The sequence below is a fragment of the Acanthaster planci genome, linkage group LG15 (genome assembly GCF_054643075.1).
Source record: "Acanthaster planci isolate LZ-2023a linkage group LG15, COTS_SCS, whole genome shotgun sequence".
Lineage (NCBI taxonomy): Eukaryota > Metazoa > Echinodermata > Asteroidea > Valvatida > Acanthasteridae > Acanthaster > Acanthaster planci.
Window position 1 is genome coordinate 11,202,280 of NC_141791.1, and position 23,190 is coordinate 11,225,469.

The 23,190-nt window shown below is 40.3% G+C and overlaps 2 protein-coding genes across 6 annotated transcripts in view; one reads left to right on the forward strand and one right to left on the reverse strand.

The window, feature by feature from the left end:
- The window catches only part of LOC110990279 (MAM and LDL-receptor class A domain-containing protein 1-like), a 44,331-nt gene extending 22,903 nt beyond the window's left edge, over positions 1–21,428 (forward strand). Inside the window, exons 1-15 of one of the 3 annotated variants that reach the window (XM_087146818.1) lie at positions 5,720–5,864; positions 6,086–6,115; positions 8,029–8,187; positions 11,097–11,362; positions 11,614–11,695; positions 12,064–12,222; positions 13,994–14,259; positions 14,506–14,587; positions 15,888–16,046; positions 16,388–16,653; positions 16,913–16,994; positions 17,282–17,446; positions 18,414–18,682; positions 20,140–20,227; positions 20,421–21,428. In XM_087146818.1, coding sequence (XP_087002944.1) covers positions 5,816–5,864; positions 6,086–6,115; positions 8,029–8,187; positions 11,097–11,362; positions 11,614–11,695; positions 12,064–12,222; positions 13,994–14,259; positions 14,506–14,587; positions 15,888–16,046; positions 16,388–16,653; positions 16,913–16,994; positions 17,282–17,446; positions 18,414–18,682; positions 20,140–20,227; positions 20,421–20,473 — 2,175 coding nt within the window. In that variant the 5' untranslated portion in view covers positions 5,720–5,815 and the 3' untranslated portion in view covers positions 20,474–21,428. Of the gene's footprint in view, positions 1–5,719; positions 5,865–6,085; positions 6,116–8,028; positions 8,188–11,096; positions 11,363–11,613; positions 11,696–12,063; positions 12,223–13,993; positions 14,260–14,505; positions 14,588–15,887; positions 16,047–16,387; positions 16,654–16,912; positions 16,995–17,281; positions 17,447–18,413; positions 18,683–20,139; positions 20,228–20,420 lie in introns of those variants that run through there. The other 2 variants (XM_087146817.1, XM_087146821.1) reach the window with 2 other exon arrangements.
- LOC110990282 (uncharacterized) overlaps positions 1–23,190 on the reverse strand; it is a 93,492-nt gene that overhangs the window by 27,095 nt on the left and 43,207 nt on the right. Inside the window, exon 5 of one of the 3 annotated variants that reach the window (XR_015427871.1) lies at positions 8,221–9,581. The exons of the other annotated variants lie outside the window; for them this stretch is intronic. The gene's annotated coding sequence lies outside the window, so the exon portion shown is untranslated. Of the gene's footprint in view, positions 1–8,220; positions 9,582–23,190 lie in introns of those variants that run through there. 3 annotated transcript variants of the gene reach the window in all.

The following is a 23,190-nucleotide window of genomic DNA, read 5'->3' on the forward strand; positions in this document are numbered from 1 at the left end:
AATTCAAGGGCCAAGGCAGATAGTTTAGGTTTAGGTCAGGTGACTTTTCCCACTGTTGGAAACAGTTCGCCCAGACTGGCGAGACCTAGGCTGGCTCGTGGGAATAAAACGTCACAATACTCTGTTCAGAAACAAGATGTGGAATTGCTTAACAAGTTTTTGCAAGGCCACAAATTATGTCTATCAATCACGAACATGACACTGTTGCTTAATAAGCTATAAAGAAAATTACATCTTATTTCTAAGCGAATGCTTAGAATTATTAAAGCTAACATGTGTTGGATAAATAGGCCTAAGGAACAAAAAGTGATCATGAAAAAAATAGTTTAAAAGACGGACACCCACAATGTCTCTTTTTTGTATTCTTCGTTTGTACCAGGGAGATTATGTTATATCTGCTTGAAGCCTCGAGTGTAGTCTATCATTTGAAATCGCACAGTCAGATTTTGCTTTTGGTTAATTGTGCTATTACATTCTCAGAACTGAAGCTGATTCGGAGCCTCTCAGTTTTTAGATATTAGGCAGAAGTTAGTATCGCCCACTGCCTTTTCGCCACACTTGAAGTCCGATATGCCATGAGACTGTAAAAGGAGTCAACCGCACTCTTGCAGAACTCATATCCTAACCATCCAGTTTCCGTGTTTCTTGTAAAAGAAAAAAAAAGAATTATACTTTCACTTCAAGGTTATTTTAGGGTTCTTCCACCTGTTCCAAGGAGAGGCAAAAAGAATCACGGCAGAACACGACTCAGAAACTTATAGAAAATTAGGTTCAGGTAAATCAGGTTTACTCTGATAGCCTGCACCCAAGGCTGGAGCATGGGATGGGTATGTGGGCCCGATTATGCCCTTCCTGAGCAAAAAACACGTCTAAAAGGTTGCATTGAAGAAAAATTTGGAAAAAACTTTGCCCATCGACAAAATGCCTTCCCGAAAATGTGGTTATGGACCCCCCCTTGGCCAAACAAAAGATATTTAGAATCAATCATCACTGCTTCACGCACCCTCATTCCCTCGGAACATCAGAAACAACATTTAACTTATCATTGTTATTTCATTTTGGAAACTTTCGTCTTGTCTCAAAACTACAGACTTTTGGACCACGGGAATCCCGTTAGACCATATAAGAGTAATATAAAGTTTGGAAATATGTGTAAAAATAAAATTGCATGCCGGAACCATATCAGCACCTCTCCTATTCCTGGGAATGTAAGCATAAACAACAGCTGAACACTGTGTTCTTTGCTTATCACAGTTTCGATGTATATCTCTTCTGCTAAGAAACTAATTTCTTTTCAGCCAGATTATAATTATAATTGACAGCCGATATAATCTGCAACTTTCTTTATCCGTTTATTTAGGCTGTATTTTGTGTAACGCCTAATAATAATTTTGCATACAAGCCCGAACAATCATTTGCAATAATCGTAAATGTCATTTTGATTAAAATCGAACTCCGCAATTAATTGACATGCAACATCAAGCTAAACTCAAACACGACTATCTGACGACATGTAAAGTACACAGCAAGTCCTACTCCTGGCTTAGTTAATGAAAATTCGTCAGTTGGCTAGACTGAAATTATAAGTAAGGTTTTTTGTTAACTCTTTCCACTTTTGGAACTTGAAAACTTCATTGAGATACTGAAATTAATTAATTAATAGGATTTGCGCCGGGAAAATGGAATAAATTTTAGATTTTCGCCCTGCCCGACGTGTATATTTTAACACTGTACACTTGGTTTATGCCCCCGAGGGCTTGTGAAAAAAAAGCAAGAGTACTTGGATGGGACTCGAACCCACAACCTCCTGCTCACTAGTGAAGAGTCTTCGCCACTGACCACCGAGCTTGCCGGTGTCGGCTGGCTGGTTCGAATCAGATGTAGCACTGGGTACCGTGAATAACTATTTCAAAGATGGATTTGGACAGTCCCAGGTTCCCAGTTTGTCTTAAAGTATCATACTTCACAGAACAACTGGACATATAAACAACTCTAGGATTTTTTTAGTCCGTTCAGTATGATGTGCACGTGTCTCCAGGAACTTGCACACGTGAAGGACATGCAAGGTGCTAACGCTTCTGGTCAAATTGAATAAAATGCGTCCGGAGGTAAAGGTCAGTTTTGTACACACTGTGTGTGTATTGGGGTCATTATCTTTGATGCAACTTACGCTAAACCACCGATTCTGAGGAGTCCAAGTTACGCCAACTTTTTGGCAAAACTTGCTCTACACCGGCTGGATTACAGCGTTCAAACATCAAGGTGACTTGATAATTCGGAACAACTATTAAGCGCCTGGTGTCAACTTACTGTGGCGCTCTCCGTCGACGGAACCTTGGGCTTGCCCTCGGCCCACCCAACGAGCGGCTGAAGAGGGTGACAAGGGGGACAGGTCCGTCTAAAGGCAGTCTACCCCTAGGCGCCAAAGCTATCTGGCGGGGGGGGGCTCAGACACCACGTGCAACAATGACAAGTGACGGATTTTTCTGATTTACCTTAGCAATTAAGTTCCTACGTGCCTGATCGAGCTTGCAGTTAACCACACCAGTAGATGATAATTACCCCTAACGTTCCTAGGAAAAATCCACTCACTAGCCACAGGGCGCTAACAATGCCAGCGTTCTGTAGCGTGCGAGGATGTCGGGCCACTAGACCAATAAGCATAATGCGGAAAAATAATAATGGGAATGTATAAACAAGGACGAAATGGGGCGCTCTTACGTCCCTGTTTAGCTACAGTTCCCCATGACTCGAGCCGTTTGCACGCGTGGCCATCCGACAGTGTATTGAAATGCCCTTCGAGAAGCGGGTAGTGTTCTTTTTTTCTCCACGATTTCGTATCTTTAATTACTTTTCAATTTTTTTTGTTAAATTAAGTAGAATTTCCATGTATCTTCAAGCTACCAATGTACCAAGTCCCTTAAACCTACCCCTAACCACTGCAGAGTACGGCCTGTTAAAAGATGAGTAAAATAAGAGAGGTTATCTGTCTGTTTGACGACAAAACAGAGGGCTTTTTGTATTTTTTTGTACATTTGAACAACTTAAGCACCATAACATCCAGCCATTATCGTATGTAACACCTCTCCTTCAAGTTATCTGCAAAGTTTAAACCAAAAAGAACATGTACTTCAGGAGAACAGGGCCTTAAAGAGTGCACATTTAATGTCACGTCACTTGTCTCCTGATAGCGTCATCATCTCATGAGGTCAATATACCTCCGAAGCACCTCCTTTTTCAAGATATCTGTAAGATTTGAACCCAATCGGACATGTACTTCAGGAAATACAAAGCCTTAAAGAGTGCGCCCTTTATGTCACGTGACTTGTCTCCTGATGATGTCATCATCATCACATGAGGTCAATATTCCTGTAAAAACTCCTATTTCAAGATATCTGCAAGACTTGAACCAATTTGGATATATATATATATATACACTTCAGGAGATATATAGTACTTTAAATTATGAACCCTTCATGTCACGTGACTTGTCTCCTGATGACGTCATTATCACATGAGGTCAAATTTCCTTTAAAGTACTCCCTATTCAAGGTACTGGAAAGATTTGAACCCGATCAGACTTGTACCGTACGTACGTCAGGAAACATGCGGCCTTAAAAAAGTACACCTTTAATGCCACGTGACTTGTCTCCTGAAGACGTTATCATTACATGGGGTCAATGTATCTGTAAAGCACTCCCTTTTCAAGATATCTGAAAGACATCAGGAAATATGGGGCCTTAAAAAGTACACCTTTAATATCACGTGACTTGTCTCGTAAGATCAATATACCTCCAAAACAGTCCCTTTTCAAGATATCTGCAAAATTTAAATCCGATCGGAGATGTATTTCAGGAGGTATAGGGCCTTAAAGAGCGCACCCCTAATGTCACGTGACTTGTCTTCTGATGACGTCATCACATAAGGTCAATATACCTCTAGAAAGTAATCTCTTTTCAAGATATCTGCAAGATTTGAACCGAATTGGATGGACACTTCAGGAGATAAAATACTTTAAAATAAGGCACCATTTGATGTCACGTGACTCGTCTGCTGATGGTATTGTCATCAAGTGAGGTCTATTTCCGTTTGTAAACCTTCCCATCCTAACCACCTGCAAAGTGTAAACCCTATAAGACATGTACAATACAATATACAATACAATACATCTGCTCTCGGCAGCACGTGGTCGGCATTTTGCCAAGTCCCGAGTATATGCCCTGTGCGCCGTCTATGTTACAGGCAGATATTGGGCGTCCACGCACACAGAATGGCATATGCACAGCATGTAAATGGGATTTTCAAGTTGGCAATATATATTTTAGTTTTGTCGGCGGCGCTTAATGGGTGTGAAAAAGTACACCGGTTATGCACTTCAGCTGACTCCAATGTTTTAGCTATCATATGATGCACAATTCACGTCTCTTACGGTTGATTGTTTTTACCGAATTTTGAAGAATAAAAGAATTTTTTTATTGTAACTTCCGGTGTGATGACGTTATCAGCCTCAAACTTCAGATACGTGTTGACTGGGTAAAGATGGTCATCTACATCAATTTTCAGGCGATTCGGAAAATTTTTGCCCCAGACATCTATTCAAAATTCATTTTTCGGAATTTATAACCTGTTGATAGAGGGCGCTCGACAATTAGGTGACGTCATCAGTAGATGATTTGAAGAATACTATACCCCAACAGACTATCACCGTTGAAAACAACTCCATACCTATAACCACTTTTAAACAATAAGACCATTTCCGGTTTCGACAGGAAATTCACGTGATTTGACTCACACGAGATGAATTCAAGACCACATTTTTCCTGGCACTTGATTCAAACAGAATATTGTGGTGGGCCACGCTTGATTTTATATCATTGATTTTTATAAATTTAATGGAACATTTAAATATTCAAAATTTAATAATTAATCAGTCGATGACGTCATCATCACACAAAAATTTCAGTATTTTCTTTGTTTTACAGTTAGTGCTTTCTGTAACTTTGACGACGATCAACGATTACTAAGGTACCAAAATAAGGCCTCAAAAACGTGTACAAAGTGAATGGGCTGAAATAAATATTGAAAAATTAATAATAAATCACTTGATGACGTCATCATGGTGACAGGTTTCTAAAACCACATATGCGTAAGGGTTCTTTATTGGTACAAGTTTGATGAAGATCCAAAGTTGCAGAAGCACGAAAGTGGCTGTTACAAAAAAGGGCACAAAACAAATGTGCTTTTGAGCAGGTGAGGAAGGGAAAAAAAAGGACAGAAGTAATGCCTTTTCGCAAAATTGCAAAAAAGCAAAATGAAAAAAGAACAAAAAGAAGGCCTTTTTCACAAAGCCCAAAAAAGCCGAAAGAAAATAAAAACGGAGGAAACAGAATGACTTTTTCGCAAAATTGTGAAAAAGCCAACGAGAAATGTGTTTGTGGACAAACACTGCTGTATAAAGCTTGTCTTATTCGCCGCGTTAATTAATGTTTTACCTTGTTAGCTATTTTAAATTCGGTTTAAACATCTAGAGCACTCGTGAATACCCGGTTCGTGACTTCGTAATACGCACACGAATGCCCCGCTGATTGCAAACTTCATTATATGAGCACTCGAGCCGCACCTTACCTTCCGCTTCCGTGGTTCCATGCGCAGTGGGCGTGGTTTGAGCTGAAGTGAAGCCAGACCGTACCAATCGGATTGGAACATTTGGCTAAGTTCAGGAACGCCGTCTGGTGACAATTAATAAGAGTTCTATATAAGAGGAGAGCTCGAACTGCTTCGGAATCGTCACGGCATCTTGCACAGAGAAGCCATCATGAATAGAACTGGCATCGTAGCACTTGCTATCACCATCCTGCTACTTGGTAAATTCATCGTGTCAATAGCAGGACGTTTGTTTGACGGTTTGAGGCATTTTTCAAACACTCCTATTCAAACGATTTATATTTTGATTATTTTACTTCGAGGGTTAATTGAAGTGACAATGCACCTCTATTCGTTAGTGCACAATTAGATAGTTTGTTGAAAATATACACATGCCGATTTTGACTGATCGTGGTTTTCTGCATTTTTCTGCTTCCAACAGTGGGGTGTGGCGCAAAATGCGTGGTTAAAGGTAAGCAATCATGAAGCAGGTTTATATTAGGAATATTTGTCTTATTTATGACGACTTGATGACTGTTTTGCCATGACATGGTCCATTTGGCCGTTTCAAACCAAAAAGAGATTTTAATTACTGTAAGCTGTCATTAGGACCAAGTAAAAAAGTAGTCTCTAGTCCCCGCTAGCTTCCCTCCCCCGAATTATTTGTTGTCGATTTGTAATGAGCCTCCTTTGTTTGATAATGTTTCTAATGAAATATGTAGCTGTTTATCCGCTCAAAGCAGGAATTAAAGATGACGTGTTTTGAAATGCAATGACGGTCCTTTGTTATTCAAAGAACATGTGCGCAAGTTTATGCGCGCTGGACTCGGAGCACGCCGAGTATGCGCAACGATTTAAGTCTAAAATGTTTGGTCCTCACGTGCACACTGACAGCGCGCTAGAACCGGGTTTGAAAACCCAGTACCATCTGTCTTTCTGTCGCCGATGAGGGTGTAATCCAGCTCAGGGCTGATATGTTCTATCGAAAGTCATTAAATATGGTAGTTACCTCTTGAGACAGAATGGTATAATCAATAGACTTTTTCTTAGAAAAATCTGCCATGCATCTTAGGGCATGAGTGCCTAATCTCCAAAAGCTCGGACGAGAAAGTAATTTACATTTAGTCAAGTCAGAGATGTATAACAAGTCCCTAATATTCGAGACTCGAGTCGAGTCAAATAATTCGGCAAAAAAACTGGAGTCAAATATTTTGTTCGAGTCGATTCGAATCACCGATATTTGAAAACAATGCCATGAATAGAAACTAGAGTCCCTTTTCGGGCAATTTTAAATTACCTCTAAAGTGGTTACGCCACATCCTACTCTTGATGATAACACATGATATGAACATTATAAACCAGTAAGGTTAGTCGTAACTATTTTTTTCGCATAGAAGCTTGCTTTTATGAGGTACTAGGGTAACGTCGAGTCATTTAATAGTAGTGACTCAAGTCGAGTAGTTTACCCAGCAGGACTCAAGTTGAGTCGAGTTTCCAAAAAGAATTTGTGAGTCATTGCAACTCCGAGTCTAATCTGTCACGATTTATATCAGCCGGCAACTCAGTTGACAGTAATATAGAATTGACCATAGCAAAGGATTGACAGGAATGATTGTTGTGGTCAACTGAATGACTTGATTTCGTTAACATACAGAAAGTAATGTACTCTTTTAAAGAGCAAACTGTCAGAAAAAGCGTTTTTAAATTAGCCGGATGTCCAGTTGAGCTTTAACATGAGGCAGAATTAACTGGTTCCTACCCAAGTAAACATGCACAATAGGCCTACGGGGACAACGGAGAGCCCATAAAACGTCGTACCTTCCTCGTTGTTCCCCACTGCCTCTGGATAATCGTTCCCTATTGCTTCTCTGGATTTGGGAACCACGGTCCCAGACGATAGCCTTGTTTTATACCAGGCAAGATATGGGACGGAGAGGTACCCCCTTACCTGTCCAATCCCTATACACACTCTAGACTATTGTTACCTAAAACATCCCCCCTAGAAGTCTGTAAAGAATTCCTGAGATTCCAATCAAACAATGACCAACACCAAGGGGGGGGGGTTCTCTCCGTCCCATATCTTGCTTCAAATATCTTGTTTTCAGTTCAGACGCATATAATTTGCATAAAGATGAGGAAATGCCTATTATACGCCATCGATTGTATCGAACAGACTGCTTTGATTTTCAACAACAATGGTGAACTCACAGTTTTTCATCTGTAATCTAATACCATTTAGATTATTTTTGAGAACCAATATCAAATGGTCTTGCAGTGGTAAAGTGAAGTCAAACTCAGGGGTATGTAAACACCTGAGCCATTTCTAAGCTAGGTTTCGCCTTTGCAATCGGCTCTAAGAAAGCTTTGCTATTCATTCGTCCTCAGACTCGGGTCTCAAGTTCTCAGATCTGAGCTGTGACTTTGATTCCAACACCCTCTGTGGGTACAAAAACAACCGAAACGATGACTTTGACTGGCTCCTAAATAGCGGCCCAAGCTACAGTGGCGGCACTGGACCCAATGCAGACCATACCACAGGAAATCGTAAGTAAAAGAAGTGTACACTTACGGAGATGGGGAGGGTCAAGAGTTATCTTTTTACATTTAATACTCTTATTTGGTACTTCAACAAGTAGAAACTGCTAAAATAGCATCATTAATGCTCCAATATCAGTTTAAAACCAGCGGATATTACTATAAGAAAACTTTTATCAAACGTCAATTATATCACAATTCGCCATTTTTAGCTGTTTCGGCGAAACAAGTCTTGTTTTGTTAAGGTTTTTGGGCTTTTTTTCGCAAGACCTGATAGGGGCGGACTCGGTCTTGCCTACCTCCAAGCAAGCAAGCTTGTCTACAGAATGTCTACTATTCAGCTTTATCTGAATGTCTGTCTTCATCCAGTCTATGCCATGATCAGTTGCTTTTTACAACGTTAAAAATATCTATTTAGAGCTGCACCTTTTCCACATCGTCCTTGGTCCCAAATTTTTTGTCTGCGTCCCTCCATTCCACAGCGAGCTCTTGCGTGCTTGGACGGCATTTGGAGCTCAAACTGAAGTGCCTCCCGATTCAATCGGCCAAGTTATTAACCGTCAGATTAATAGTATCATCTTGACTCAATCGGCTGACGATGAGAATTCCGTTTGGCGGCTCTTGTCCTGAGGGATCAGTATCGTTCGTCACCTTCTGCGACCCTCCACCGGGCGCCGGCTGGACGCAGATCTTCGTCTCGCCCCTTCGAGAATCCGTCCTTCTTCTGCCCGCCTCGTTGACCTTTAACTTTGCGGTATCCGCCTCCCTATGCGCACCGCCTTCCCGTTTCTCTTTGGCCTCTCCGGACTCCTTTCTTGTCCCGTTCTTCTCCGCACTGTCCCCCCGACGCTAGACTCGCCCACTTCCTTCTTTATCGCTCCCTATCTGGACGGACTCTCGCTCTCTTCCAAGACCCTTTACGACACCTTCAACCTTTTTGTCAACTCTCACCCCGCCTTCACTCAAACTTACTGGCACCGAATCAGCTTTTCAAGGACCCTCACCGCTCCATCCCCTGGACCCAGATAAACAAACCTCCCACATCCAAAAAAAGGAGACATCAAGTTCCGACTTCTTCACAACGCCCATCCCTCTCTTCCGGTTTTCCATCAACTGAGTTTGGACGTGATGCGGAGAGGAAGGACCCTCATTCACCTCTTCGTCCTCTGTCCTGCTATCCAACTGGCGCTCAACCTTCTCCACGACCTGTTGGGCCGTCTGCCTCCCGACCTTAATCTCGACTTTAAATTTGACCTCTGCTGGATCCTAATCCCCCACGCCAGGAGTCGTAGCCGGAACGTAGTAAAACTCGCGATTTTACTCATGGTCAGCCTCAAAAAGTCATCTACTCGTCTTATCGCTCCAGCCGTTTCCCTGATCCTCTCGTCGTCTGGTCTCACGGTCTGAAATCCAAAATCGTTATCGAGTTTCATTACCATCACCTTAATTCCAATCTTAAGAAAAATGGTACATAAACGACTCTCTCTTCGCTGTCCTCGACAACAAGATAACAGGGCTGATCTGATCGCTGACTCTCCCAATCCCCTTGCCTCCCCCTTTCTCTGGAGACTGGCCACAGCATGGCTGAATTTCCCACGTTCAGAGACGCCGGAGGCCTTCTCCTTCCCACCGTTCTCGATCTGACCTGATGGGCGTTAGGTCAAGATTCTTAGCCAACAGTTAGTGAGGGTTTAAGAATAAATTGTGATGATTACGTTATTGCGTGATTCATTGTTGAATACTGAACATTTAATTTTCTGCCTTAGGTTTGTACACTCTATATTACACGCTATTAATTTCGACCGAGAATTATTACGAGAACGAAAGAAAAATCATACTAAACTGTCCCTTTCATTCGATTAAAAATATCCCCAAGAGTCAAAATATCAAATAATATTAAATAATATTAAAATCTTTCAGTTTAAACGCAAATCACGTTACATCAAATTGAAGGAGCAGTTTTTCTGCATGTGTTTTTAGGCCATTGACTTTGTACGTTTTTAAGCCACCAGTATGGTAAATTCGCCATGTTTGATCGATAGCAAAGATCCTGATACAATAATTATTTCAAAGGGCCTAAGACCTCGATAAAAGAATTTTGTTTAATTTATGACTTTATGATGACGTGATCACCTATTTATTAAATTGGTTTTTGGATATTTGGTTCCCCCATAGGTTTTGTACACATTTTTCAACAGCAAATCGTCGGGACTCTGGTTAATCTTACTTACTCCATATAAGTAGTCCACAATGGATAGAGGGTCGCAGGAAAGAATCGTCAAATGAGATCATCGGGGTCACGTGACATCAGGCTAAAGCTGCAGTTTTTCTACATATTAAGTTTTGTAGATATTTTCCTACTTAACACTAATGAGTGAGTAGTCTTCAACTTCGGTTCAAGATTACTATGAGAAGGAAAGAGACATTAATTCTCCCTTTCGTTCGATTACAAATATATCCAATAGTTAAAATATCAACTAATATTTCACATTTTTTTCAGTTTGACAGCAAGTCACACGACATGCACTAAAAGGAGCACTTTTTCTGCATGTGTTTTAACCCATTGACATTGTACATGTTTTTAAACCACCATATAGGTACCTTTGACATCAGTGATCGTTGTCAAAGTTAAGCAAACAAGGACCCTGATGCAAGTATCATTTAAAATTGACGACGTTATGATGACGTCATCATCTTGTGGTTTTTCTAAATTAACTTTTTTATATTTTATTTTCCCCTATGAAACAATTTCAAGTCCAAAACAGCTCTGGTTGTTGCTGCAACAACCACTACCTTTAGTTTTTATTATTTCATAAATTAGAAAAACAGACGTTCTTTGATTGACAGAAGTATCTTGAAAAAGATGATCTGTGCCTAATGATGATTTTTCGTTATCCTTTTCTTGGTTTGACTAATAGCGAGCGGTTTTTACATATACACCAAGGCATCGGCACAACATTCAGGTGATCAAGCTCGACTTGATGCCGTCAAGGCAACTGCACCTCCTACTGGCGCCTGTGTTAGATTTTGGTATCACATGCGCGGGACACACATGGGGACATTGACAGTGTACACAGGTGACGAGAAAGGGGGTCTTGGCCCTTCTCGTTGGTCCAAGAAAGGTGATTCTGGTGACTACTGGCAGGAAGCATCGATTAATATCTACCCAGGAAGTGAATTTCAGGCAAGGAATGGTGCAGCAGATGAGTAGATTTCTGCTTTAAAATCTCATTAGTATATTGAATTCGGGGTCATCTAAAACGGTTTGTGTGCAATATGGTAATCATTCATAAGTTTGTATCTCGAGGCTCAGTGATAAACTGTGACGATGAATTAAATTTAGAAAAAAATGTTAGGCGTATTTTCCCCTTTATGTTCAGAGAGATATTTCGTCCTTCCTAGTTGCATGAATCTCTCTTTGTGTTATTTCCGCAGATTACTTTCGTTGGAAAATGTAGAGCGAGCTATGAAAATGATATTGCCATTGACGACATCGTCGTTTTGGAAAGGCAATGCAGTAAGTATGGTTTGCCGTTAGGTTAAGATATATTTCTCGCGGTGAAAAGTTGGTGTTTGACTTATTGCCAAAGGAAATGTCATCTACGACAGTGTTTGTTTACAAACATCTAGCATTCTTTTGCGCACATATCAATGCAATATCTAAAGGTTTTTCTGCTTTGGATACCATAATGTTATTGAGAAATATGAAAATGTGCATTAGAATAAAAACCAAAAAGCTCCCCAAATGGATTAAAATTGCAAAATTAACATTTAAAATCAGGTCAATTGAAACCCAAAGGTACGGCTTCGAGGGTTTCAATAAACGTTACTGAAACATTTCTATTTCATGGTCCCTTTACTATCAAAATCTTTGTTTGTCCTCAGGCTCGTATGCCTCCTTCTCAGATCTGAAGTGCGATTTTGATTCCAAATCATTTTGTGCGTACAACAACAGTCAAAACGATGACTTCGACTGGATACTCAATAGAGGTTCAACGTTCACTGGAGTCAGTGGGCCCGATGTAGACCATAGCAAAGGAGATTGTAAGTAAAAGAAGATGGAGGTATGAGGGTGAAGAGTGTTCAGCTGCTTCGATGTACTGCCCGGCTGAAGCAGCTACAGTTTTGCTTTTGTTTTCCGGCTTTTTCGCATTTTGCCAACAAGGTATTACTTTATTTTTTTTTGCCTTTTCGCAATTTTCGAAAAAAGTCTCTTTTGTTATTTTTAAATGGCTTTTTGCAATTTGTGAAAAAGGCGTTATTTCTGTTCTTTTTGGCCTTTTAGCATTTTTCGAAAGAGTCATTACTTCTCTACATTTTTCAGCTTTTTAGCAACTTCGGTAATAAGATTTTGTTGTCCTATTTTCCTTGCAAGTTCGCAATGTTGCGAAAAAGCTTTACTTAAGTTCAGTTTTTTAAGCTGTTTTGGCACCGGCGGAAACAGCTTTTGTTTTTCTAAGATTTCTTGGCTTTTCCGCAGGTCGCGGAAAAGGTATTCTTTTCGTCAAGAATTTTTTTTGACTTTTCAAGAAGTTGAAGAAAAGGCATTCTTTTTGTTAAGGTTTTTTGAGGCTATTTTGCAACTTTTTGTAAAAGACATTGTTTTTATCCTGTTTTTTGCTTTTTCCCATTTTTGCGAAAAGGCTTTGCCTGTTTTTGCCCATTGACTTTGTGCACGCATTCAAAATTAGACTAAATTTTTGCGTCATGATGACGTCTCTAGTTATTGATTATCAAATTAATATTAATTTGTAAAAATCCGTATAAAACCATTCGCGGCTTCCCACAACATTCTGTTTGCGGTAAGTGCCAGATAAAAATTGGGTCTTCAATTCATCTCGCGTGGGTCAAATCCTCCGATCAAAACCGGAAAAGGGCTTACTGTTTAAAAGTGGTAATAGATATCAACTTGTTTTCAACGGTGTTAGTCGGTGGGTGTATTGTGTTCTTCAAAACATCTACTGATGAGGTCATGTGATTGTCGATTGTACACTTCGTACACGTTTTCAAGCCATCATTTTGTGGTAATTTTGAGATCTTTCATCGTCCTCGAAGCTACAGCCAACAAAGACCCCGATAAAATGAATTTTCCTAATCTATGCCACCATGATGACGTCAACACTGAATTTGTGAAATTTTTTTTTGGATATTTAATTTTCCCCACAGGTTTTTTAGACATTTTTAACATCCAGTCTTAGGCACTCTACTTAATATGATTACGGTATTCCATTTATGTACACTCGACATCCACCATGGACAGAGTATCTAGGAAAAAAATAATCAAAAAGACATCACCACGGGTCACTTGACATGAGATTAAAGCTGCAGTTTTTCTCTGTAGGTTTAGTACACCTTTTTTTCTACGACACTAACGAGTGGGTAGTACTTATCTTCGGCTCAAAGTTACCATGAGGACAAAAGAAAAATCGTATGGTTTACCCTCTGTTATTTGATCAATATCGAAGTGATAGCCAACAAAGACCTGATACACAAAATTTTCCGAATGGATGACGTCATGATCTGATTTATTATTGATTTTTGGATACTGGTTTCAGCCTATTGAATTTTTACGTTTCCAAGCAACTATATTGGTAACTGCGATCTTTGATTTTTGTCAATGATACATCCAACAAAGACAAGAATGCAAAAATTATTCAGATCAATGACGTTTATATTATTTCTGAAATTACGGATCGCAAAACAGACGTTCGCTCTTTGAGCGACAGAAATATCTCGATAAAGATGATCTGTACCTAATGATGATTTTCACTTGAAATGCTATTTTTCGTTATCATTTTCTTGGTTTTATTGACAGCGACCGGGTTTTACATATACATCAAGGCAATGTTACAAAATCCAGGAGATCAAGCTCGATTGGATGCCGTCAAGGCAACAGCACCTGCTACTGGCGCCTGTGTTAAATTTTGGTATCACATGTACGGGTCAGGCATGGGGACATTGATGGTGTACACAGGAGACGGCAAAGGGGGTCTTGGCCCTTCTCATTGGTCAAAGAGCGGTGATTCTGGTAACGTCTGGCAGGAGGCATCCATTAATATCGGTTATGGACTCGATTTTCAGGCAAGAAGTCGTGCAGCATATGAGTAGATTTCTGCTTGGAAATTGTGTTAAATCCAGGGTCAAATAAAATGGTTGTGTGTTATAAGGTCATCGTTTTTCACATTCATAAGTTTGTATCGTGAGGTTCAGTGATAAACTGTGACGAATTAAATTTAGAAAGATAATTGGCTTGTTTTCCCCTTACTTTTTCTTTAGAGAAATATTTAGTTTTTCCTAGATAGATCTGTGTTCATATTCTCTCCACAGATTTCTTTTGTAGGAGAATGCGGAAGAAACGCGGGAAGTGAAATTGCTGTTGATGACATCATCGTTTTGGAAGGGCAATGCGGTGTGTATCGTTTGCTGTTTGGTTAAGATACACTTCTCGCGTTAAAATGAAGCCGTCACTAGTAATATTTCAAACCTTAGCTTTAATATTTTTTCTCATTTTGCAGGGGTAGTTATGTGGGCTGGGGAGTCATCCTCTTACCTCTACCTTGTTTCTATTAAAATTGAGCTTTTGAACACCTGTCAAACAAAAGATAGTCATGTCGACTCGAATTGGGTATCAGATTGTTAAAAATGTTGCAAAATCAAAGCACTTAATTAGTGAAACATACAATTGGTTATTTTTCTCACGCATAATATGTAGGGATGTGTTGTTTACGACAGATACTTTGGGAATCTAGATTAATTCTGTGAGCAGCCAACAGTGCAAAATCACTTGCTATTCAGTAAAGTTATGTAAAATATGTACGTACTGGCCTTGGCCTCGGACACTGTGGCCTTGGCCTTTAATGGTAGTGGCGAGATCTGGACTAGGCCGGGAGAACTAGGACTCAAACTCGGCCTTGTCCTCTACTCCAAAACAGATTATGAAGAATTTAAGGTGAACCGCGCGCAACCCATATGCTGTGCATCTTTGTCATTACAAAAGACTATCATTTTCGATATTAGAAGTACTGTAAATTACAGTTTTTCTATTAACATACGTAAACCATTTTCACAGACTTGACAAAAATTTTTTAAATGATATCTAGGTATAAAACAGAGGTTAAAGTTATAAGTAAACTCTTAAAGCTCAATAAGCTTTTGCCTGTAGACTATAGGATTAATGCTATGAACTTTTCTTACTTTTTGTGCATGTCTGTACCCTTCTCCATTGCATGAAGACTGTACAACATCCTTTTAGGGTTCCATGTACTAAAAAGTGAATTTTCTGCATATTAAAAATTGACCAAGCATTTCTGGACAATGGGCGCTTCTGCATGTTGTCATTGTGAACTCCAAAGGTGCGTTTTGAAAACGTTACTGACGAAAGGCTGATCTCCGACTTATTGCCAAAGGAAATGACATCTGCGACAGAGTGTGTTTACAATAATCTTGCATTTGTTGCGTAGGCTACATACAATGCAATGGTTTTTGTGCCGTGGATAATATAATTTTGCTAAGAAATATGGAAATATGCATTAGAACAGAAATAAAAACGCTCCCCAAATGGGTTGAAATAGCAAAACAAACTTATATATGCTACAAAAAATCAGGTCAACTGAAACCCAAAGGTAGAACTTGAAGGGTTTAAATTGAGAAAATGTGCTGAAACTGCATTTCATGGTCCTTGTATTATTGACATCTTTGTTTATCCTCAGACAACAAGGCCACCTTCTCAGATCTGGAGTGTGATTTTGATTTCAACGCTTTCTGTGCGTACAAAAACAACCCAAACAATGACTTTGACTGGCATCTCCATAGCGGTCCAATATCAGGCCCTGACACTGGGCCCGAAGCAGACCGTACCACAGGAGATCGTAAGTAAAAGAAGAGTACACTTATGGAAGTCAGGAGGGTCAACAGTCATCTTTTTACATTACTCTGATTTGGTACTTGAGTAGTAGAAACTGAGAAGATAGTTCCCCTCATGCTCCAAATTTTGTCTAAAAGTAGCATATATTAAAGCTGAGAAATTTTTTATCAACCGTCAACTGTATTAGAATTCGCATTCTGTTTATTATTTCAGAAATTAGGGATTGCAAAACAGACGTTCGCTGTTTGAGTGACAGAAATATCTTGATGAAAATGATCTGTACCTAATGATGATTTTCAATTGAATTGTTATTTGCCGTCATCATTTTCTTGGTTTCATTGACAGCAAGCGGATTTTATATATACAGTGAGGCATCGAGACACCCTCGAGGTGATCAAGCTCGATTAGATGGCGTCAAGGCAACGGCACCTGCTACTGGTGCCTGTGTTAGATTTTGGTATTACATGTATGGGGGAGACGAGGGGACATTGACGGTGTACACAGGGGACGGCAAAGGGGGTCTTGGCCCTTCTCGTTGGTCCAGGAAAGGTGATTCTGGTGACTACTGGCTCGAGGCATGGATTAATATTAATCCAGGAAGTGATTTTCAGGCAAGGACATACTCAGGATTTATTTCTACGAGTAGATATTTTCGTCAGATATGATCATCAAATCTACTTCTGATTTAAATTAGAAACGTAAATTTAGTTCATTTCAATAACGTCTATTTCAGTGAATAGGTTCAGTAAGAAAAAACGTTGGACTAAAAAAAATAAAAGGAAGAAGTGATCAGTACACCTATTTCCAATATTGATCAAAACAAAAACTTAATTTTCTTATCTCGGTCTGGGTTGCCATCTTTTTCTATAGATTACTTTTGTTGGAGAAGGTGAATGGGGCTACGGTTGTGACTTGGCGATAGATGACATCGTCGTTCTGGAACGGGAGTGTGGTAGGAACAAGTCTTTGTTTTGGTTCATCGTGATCAAAACATTTATGGTAGAAACACATTTCTGAAAAATGACAATTATGAAGAATTTGAAATAACCATTGGAAACCCGTGTGTTCTTGATCTATCATCAAGACAGACAACTTTCGACAATTATCGACGCTAGAAAAACTGTAAATTACTGGAGCTTTCTATATGAGTAGGATTAAGCACGTTCAGCTGCTTTGTTTTTTATATCTCAGTATTAGCATTGTAGATTGATGAAAAATTAACGTAAATTCCGTCCATAGACTCAACGGTCCCGCTCTCGGATCTCAACTGTGACTTCGATCCGGGAACGTTTTGTGCGTACAAAAACAGCCAAAACGACGACTTTGACTGGATACTCAACAGCGGTTCGACCCCGGGCTACATGAAAGGAACTGGGCCCACGGCAGATCATACAACGGGATATTGTAAGTCCAAAACATGAGTGTGAATACGGGTAAAAGTGCCATATGAAATGACAGAATAAATGAATATCATGACTACATTGTAATTCTTTCAACACTGCCTATATTACCCGTGGGCAGCCGAAGTCTGCGGAAGCCTTGGTTATAAAAGTCACACGCTTGGTTGGTGTAAAACGTTTCCCGCAAAATTTGCCTCAGTACTTAAGAGGTAGCATTGTTAATTCAATATTTGCTTTTCATTGACGGCTAGCTATAGCTTAACAAGCCACTAAAATCCATGACACCCAAAGAGCAAATCTTAAACAGGTGGGAACGGTTAATAATTTGGTTCGTCTAAAATTAATTCCGGATTCTGTCCCCTAATACCTCAGGTCTACCACGCTTTTTTAAAGAATCCTTTTCATTATAAGTATGAAGTTTGAAGTCAAATCAAAGGAGTGGGTTTGTTGTTACGGTCATTTGAAGTTCAAGGCTACACGCATGCCAGCCTACATGCATCGAGCACCACTGGGGAAAAGTATACATTTTTGGCTGACCTGTCTCGGCGCAATTGGCGCTGCGTAAGAACGGTAGGTTACGTTTTCACGAAAGTGGTGTCAAATGACTGCATGAGTTACTATTATAACTCCTTAAGGTTCAGCTCCTGAAAATATGCAAGCAGAGATATCGGGGGAAAGGTCAAGGGGGGAGGGTCGTATTCCGCTCCTGGATATTTTAGGGTTAAGCAACAAGTCTCACCTTTAGCAGGTTTGACACATATGTGAAAAGGTATATCATCGCCTTAGTGGCAACATGGTGGCAACATGTATTGAAGTAATGAGGCCGGAGGGAAATGATGGGTCGAATATAGGATGTAAGAAAGTCCTGACAAATTCCTTATTTTTATTAAATGTTATAACATTAAATGTTATTATAAAATTCTATGGAGATATGAACTGTGATTGTTTTTGTCATTCTGTGGATTTGACAGCAAGAGGGTTCTACATGTACATCGATACATCGAAGCCAAAACGTCAAGGCGATAAAGCTCGAATAGACAGTGCCAAAGCAATTGCACCTGCCACTGGTGCCTGCGTTAGATTTTGGTATCACATGTACGGGAAAGGCATAGGGTCCTTGAGGGTGTACACAGGTGACGACAAGGGGGGTCTTGGCCCCTTACGCTGGTCAAAGAAGGGTAACTCTGCTTACGTGTGGCGTGAAACATCGATTGACATCGACCCTAATAAGGAATTTTGGGTAAGGAACTAAGCAACTTTTGATAATTATACATCATTACTAGTGTAAAAATGGTTATTCACAAATATGTCATTTTCCCTATTCAGCAACTCCTCACGTAACCGTGTATTAACATGCGATAATGCTTAACAGTTTAATCGATCCGGGTTGGTCAAGACTCTGCACGCACGCGACTCGTCACGCGGGCACGCCAAATCCATATAACAAGATTCTTCTGGACTACTTGCACAAGGAATATACCATTAAATGGACGGGGTAATAGGGGAAAATTATAGTACAAGATCCTTGGAAATTTATCGTATATTGATTTCCTTTGACACACTGACTAAACTGGTATTTATGAATGGGAGTAAATATATGCTTGAATTAAGACCGCACTATGGGACCCAGATTCCAGGTCAGTCTGACCCAGGTGTTTTTAGAGCGCGGCTCAGAAGAATGAACGCTAATAATAGAGGGATCTTACATGGCCGCTGCGTTCGCGTAACCAAGGATCTTTGTGCTAAACTTCGTCGAGCGCCCGCGGACTCGACACAGTGCAAGCAGTTTAAATGCAGATACATGCGCATCACAGGTACGTTAGTTCGCGATAAATCGCCGTTATTTTTCTTTTGATGTTACGAATCTTATATTCTGGCTACATACACATAGCTCAAAACTGATGCAGCCAGAATCGGACAGAATTTCATGACGACGAAATTGTTCACAAAGACTCAGTCGAACTATCATGAAAGAATACTACCATTTGAATTCCAAGTTATTCAGCAAAACGATTGGCAACTAGAAGGAGGAAAGTCAAAGTGGAGGTTTTCTACGTTTCCTCAGACCAGGGAGTAACGTTATATATAAGCGACAATGGGCCTAGGATCGAGTCATCAGTGTTGTAATCGAGACCATCACAAGACTTAAGACCGGATACAAGACCAGACACAAGACCATGCACAAGACCAGTCACAAGTAACAGGGTGAACAATGACAAAGGAATACTTTTTTTGCACTTCATTTTAATAGTTTGTGACTTGAGTCTAGACTACGGGTCTTGTGTTGGTCTTGTGTTGGTCTCGACTACAACACTGCGAGTCATCCTGAAAGACTCTTCCACCAAAGTTTGCAGCCTCAAAAATCTGAAATTAAAATGCATTTTTTGTGTCTGAACTCCTTACTTTCAATCGTCTCATCTTAATTCTTTGTGGCAGACGGTGCATACGTATCGTGTATGTCTCGCCGTACTGTTGTCGACGTGCATGTGTAGCTGACATTTACAGCCTCGTTTTCAAATGCAGAGGTGCGCAGATCGATTCTAAACGCGTCGTAGTGGGATCCCTTTATGCCCTCGCCTGCGCCTTATTAAAGAACTTTTCTGGCTCTGCGCGAAATTGTTTGTTATAACCTCATCATTGTTCACAAACCAGTTTGAACTAACGACATCTTGACATGCATTTGGATTCTACGTACAGATTACTTTCGTAGCTGAATGCGGCTTGAGTTTCCTGAGCGACATAGCTATCGATGACATAAGCGTACAGGAAGGGCCATGTGATACATGTACGTACTTCCTTTGGCTCAGATGTAGACCTTTGCGTACATCAGACTAGTTCCAACTGATTTTTCAGACCCTTATAATGCGTCAGGTGTATTTCCCGTAATATATGTTTTGTAATGTTTGGAGAATAAATCCCTGTATGATGGAACTCAGTATAGACGAGATTAAAACGTGCATCTTTCTTTTCTTATGCAGCTCGATTTCTCCTGAATGTGGCGCATCTGAATGACAAAAGAATCTGGAAATAGTCTTTTCGTTGAGCTACTAGTCGACAGCATTCGCAAAACTCTGGTGGTAGCGATTCAACACGGTGTTGCTATTGCTTTGCCAACATGTTTTGATGCTAAACATAAGATTCCAATTCCTAAACCTCACTGTTCAATGGCTTAAACATCCATCAAAACTTCAATAATATTCTGCATATATGTTTATGAAAGCGCGTTGAAAAGTGCTTAACAACCATACACAGTTTTTGCGATTAGATTGGCTTTCAATTGATCATTTAGTTTTAAATATCATCCCAGTAGGCAAGTATAGGTTTCTTTTCATTCGCTTATGTCGTAGTTCATTCAGAAAGTATTTCAAGTTATGAATTGTTTTATTTAACAAGGGCTTTTTGAAGTTCAGGGTATCTTTAAAAGTAACCGTATCTACTAAATTGTGATGTCGAATCAAATTTCAAGTTTGCATCGAAAATAATTCTGAGTGGCAGTTTAGCATTTAAGTATGCCAACCTGGACTCGCGATATTTGTTGATTTTTAAGGTATATGACAGTTGTCGGAACAGATTTCAATATTTGATAATGAACTTATGAACTAATGAAGTTAATTCAGTTCATTTTTGAAATTTTTAAAGGCGATATCCCCAGATATTGTAGCCTTTATTAAAATTCCCTTCATTCAAAACACGGTTTTCAACGTGTACAATGCGAATGGTACTTTTAAATATAATTTACGAACGCATCGCAAATCGAATTATGCGTTCCCGTCTCACAAATAATAATTACGTGAATTGAGTGATGCAGAATGCACAAAGACAATCAGTTCACATGGAGTATTCCTTATAAATTTTTCAAACATCTCACAAATTTATTCTTTTGTCTTTTGAGGTAAAGGGTTTTGGTTGTGTTTCACTCTTTTGACCTGCCCCTGTGGTAATTTCTAAGGTGGGTGTCATTAAAGAATTACTTAAGCTACAACTTATTTGCCCGGTGTTCTCCCAGTCTTTCCTTTTCGAATTCTGTCACATTTACGTGTACTTTGCCAGCCACATTTAGAGAAATTCAATATGAATGATTGAGTTTGTCATTGCTAACCCCGTCACGACTGGTCTTGAGAATGGACTTAGGCCTACGACTGGACTTGTGAAGGGACTCGTAATGGACTCGACTGCACCGCCAACACAAGTGCTGAATAAAACTGCCTGGGACACAACAAACGACTAGCCGCATTGAGGACAAGTAATCGAGTGACTTAGCCATGCTTTCATACTTTCCAAGAAATAGGGCAGTACATTTCAGGAATGCGTTTCAAATTACCCCTGGTGCATTGTGCAGCTGCGAGGAACGACAAAGCGCTTCGAATTGCATGTCAGTGGTATATTGTGCAGAGGGTCAAAATATGGGGCAGGTTCGAGCGATGGCCATATTTGGCCATTGTCATGCGAACGATGGATGGGTAGACTATCGTTTCCATCATTTCAAACGGGGGAAGGGGCACGGTCGCATCCCTGGTATCCAGTAGAATTTTCACAGCTTCAGAGGAAATTATTGCACCATGCAGATGTGATTGGCCATGAGCTCAACAAAAGATGCAAGCAACGACACAATGTTAGTGGTCATCGGTTTCACGAAACAGTTCCGACTACAACCGTTCGCCAGAAACTCTGCGTGCATGTTGCAACGTTGCAATTGCCGGGTGGTCGAACTTTAGTAACGACAAACGGAGAGCGCAAGAGGGCGCTTGGATACTTACAAATCACCGTTGAAACACAAAACACGATTGATGTATCTGCTTCTGAACTAATTTTGATACTCATTTTCATCAAAACCAAATTGTTTTGGGGTTCTCGAAAGAAACGATGACAATGGGAACTGTACAGAATGTCAGCAGTTTGGTTAATTATGAACGAAAGAGTTGATAAGGGTCTGAATGGCAGCATGGATAGACCTACGCAAATCTCCCCAAAACCACACAAATAGCATCGACATGTACACACCATTGTACCGCTAGTCCACCCTTGGCCAGGCAGGGTTGTATAAGTTTAACTCTTCTTGATAACAGTGCCTTGCTAAGAGAAGCTGTATGAACTCAGCATCTCCGTCGTTATCGCTAAAGCAATCAAAATCAAGCTGGGCGCTGCCATCTTTAAATCCCCTTCGACGCCTGCCCTCTAGAGCCCATCCTAAAGGTAACCGCATACCATCAACGAAACACCAGCCGGTGTAAATGGTTAGACTGTCCCCTGGTAACGGTCCCCAGAACATTGGTGCTGGATCTCGCACTAATAAATGTGTCTGGGGACAGATTTATCTGGGTAAATCTGTCCCCCTCCTGGTAATTTTGCCCCCTGCCCAAAGATAAATTTGTCCTCCCCCCCCAAGAAATGTGTCCCTGTGCAACGTCACAAAGTCTATCACCCATACCCTGATTCCACTGTTTTCGCACGACGTATAGACAGACATGTTTTTCCTGGAATGCTCGCTACGTTAAAGCACGGCTATTGGATGGGGGAGGCTATACTGAAAGCAGCATCCATAGTGACCGAGTCGCACGCACAGAAGTTGTATTTGTCTGAATTTATTGTGCTTGAGGGCTAGCAGCTATAGCTTGACGCGAACGTGGACGCTATCACTGTAACTTGAAGTACTTTCAACATTGTTGGCGGGCTGCAGCGCGGCGATATGGAATGATGCCAGTGTCGAGATTTGCGCGGTTTTTTTCTTCCTCAACAAATCAGAGCTAC